Source organism: Ichthyophthirius multifiliis, assembly GCF_000220395.1.
Source record: "Ichthyophthirius multifiliis unplaced genomic scaffold scaff_1120509250280, whole genome shotgun sequence".
NCBI lineage: Eukaryota > Ciliophora > Oligohymenophorea > Hymenostomatida > Ichthyophthirius > Ichthyophthirius multifiliis.
The window spans coordinates 281-2,477 of record NW_004086910.1 but is presented as its reverse complement, the minus strand read 5'-3'; the positions used below and the strand labels follow the sequence as shown (position 1 = coordinate 2,477).

The following is a 2,197-nucleotide window of genomic DNA, read 5'->3' as shown; positions in this document are numbered from 1 at the left end:
TAAATTACCTTTAATAACTATATATAAATTATATAATAATATGTATTTTATAATAAATCTTATTATAAAAATATTGTTTTTTTTAATAATAAAGAAAAAAAGTATTATTGTAAATTAATATGTGATAATAATTATAAATATAAAATAAAAATTAATAAAATATTATTTATTTAATAAATAATAATAATAATAATAATTATAAAATATAAAGTAAAAAAAAAAAGTTATTTATTATCATAAATAAAATTATTAATCAAAACAAAAATAATTTTAAACATTTTATTAGACTTGATATTGATTAATATTATTAGAATTATAATTATCATATAAGCTACAGCTCTTATCTAAATTAGGTTAAAAATTATCCATATAATATAAATATTAATTATCATTTTCATTAGAACAATTACTTTTCATTTAACTTTCCTAACCACTATATATATTTCTATTTTAAATTTCTTGAATATTTTAAATAATATTAATTCCTTATTAATCTATATTTTATTCATTTTTTTCTAGCAATATTTAATTTTTTAATTTTTATTATTTTTTTTTATAAAAGCTTAATTCTTTTATATCTTTTTTATTTCCTTTATATTAATTACACTCATCAATATAATCCAAAACTCTTATTTTATTAATATTTAAGCAATTTCCAGCATAAAAATCCTCAGGAAGTGATTTTTCCATAAAGCTTTAAACTTAACTATTATCTTAAAACACATTTTAATTATATAAAATCAAAATGAATATAAAGCATCCTTTTCCAGTGATTTTTTCACCTTTTCTAAAATCTAACCAGACAATATTTTTTAACTATATTTCATTTTTTAATCTAACGAAATATCTATCATATTAATGAACTTATCCATATCTTATTTTAGGAAAGATAATTTTAAGTTCAACTTTTTTCCTTATTTATTTAAAAAACAAAAAAACAAAAAAAAATTAAATATATAATATACTTTTTTTTATTACCAATTTGGATTTTAATCATTATTTATAGATTCTGGTTCTTTTATTTCTAGTACCTTATACTATTAATTATATTGTTAATAATCTCTTGAGGTTTATAATTTATTTTCTTTATATTTCTAATTGTTTCTAGATTTAAATAAATACCTTTTTATTACTTTACCTCTTCCCTTTATTTTTAATTATTTTTGAATTTATTTTATTTTTAACTTAAAAAAAAAAAAATTAAATTAATTAATTAAAAAAATACATAAATTAATTATTGTTTTTTTATACTTTTGCACATCTTATTCCAAATTATTACATACATTTTCTGATATTAGATTTTGAAATCTTAAATATTTTAGACGCTTTAATTACTGTCATGTCTTAATTATTCATAAACAAAAACATCATATCATCTATCTTTTATTAATCTATCTATTATAAATCTTATTTTATAACTTTTTCCTTATTTTTTTCTCTTAAGAGTTGTATTATTTTCTGTTAACATAAAGTTTTTATTTTATTAGTTTGCCTAACTTTTTTATTTAAATCATAAATATCTTTATCTAAAGATTCAGTTTTTATCATATAATCTTCTTATATGGGTCGTAAGCTTTTTTATCCACTCATATAATTTTTTTTTTAAATAGTGTTTAAAAAGAAAGTTTTAAATAATATTTTATTTTTATATTAAATTTGTTTTCTAAAAAAATAATATTTATTTAAATAAGAATAATAAAACTATAATGATTATAATAATATTAATTTTTTTTTCAATTTAGTTATTTATTTAATTACATATTAAATTTTAATTTTAAAAAATATATATAATAGTAAATTGATTTTTAAATATATTTTTTTAACTTTTTTTTTAAAAAAATAAATAAATAAGATACATATATTACAATTCAAACAACTAAAAATGAAAAATTTAAATTAAATTTAAAAAAAAATATATATGTTATTAAAAGTTAAACTCTTGCTAGATATATTTTTTGATATATTTAATATATAAAAAAATACAAAATAATTAAATATTTAGTATAATTGCTTTAATAGTAATCATCTTTTAGTATCTATTTTAATTGTTTTAAAATATAAAATAAAAAATTTATCAACTAATTGTACATATCTAATAAAAATTATAATTTGAAAATTTTATTATTTAATTTATATTTAATATTTTTTGACATATATAAATTTAATAGATATAAAAATTTATGTTTTATATTTTTTT

At 13.3% G+C, this 2,197-nt stretch overlaps 1 protein-coding gene across 1 annotated transcript, besides 3 other annotated features; it reads right to left on the bottom strand. All coding sequences in view use genetic code 6, as the record gives it.

Annotated features, from left to right (window-relative positions):
* Positions 1–31: 31 nt before the first annotated feature.
* Positions 32–91: a microsatellite.
* Positions 92–331: 240 nt separating this feature from the next.
* Positions 332–1,419, bottom strand: IMG5_061770 (hypothetical protein). Its single transcript, XM_004037032.1, has 3 exons — positions 1,252–1,419; positions 979–1,145; positions 332–913 (listed from the first exon to the last, which is right to left on the bottom strand). Exon 3 carries the CDS (start codon positions 723–725, stop codon positions 414–416), a length of 312 nt encoding a protein of 103 aa, XP_004037080.1. The 5' UTR covers positions 726–913; positions 979–1,145; positions 1,252–1,419; the 3' UTR covers positions 332–413.
* Positions 1,194–1,237: a microsatellite.
* Positions 1,375–1,408: a microsatellite.
* Positions 1,420–2,197: the final 778 nt, after the last annotated feature.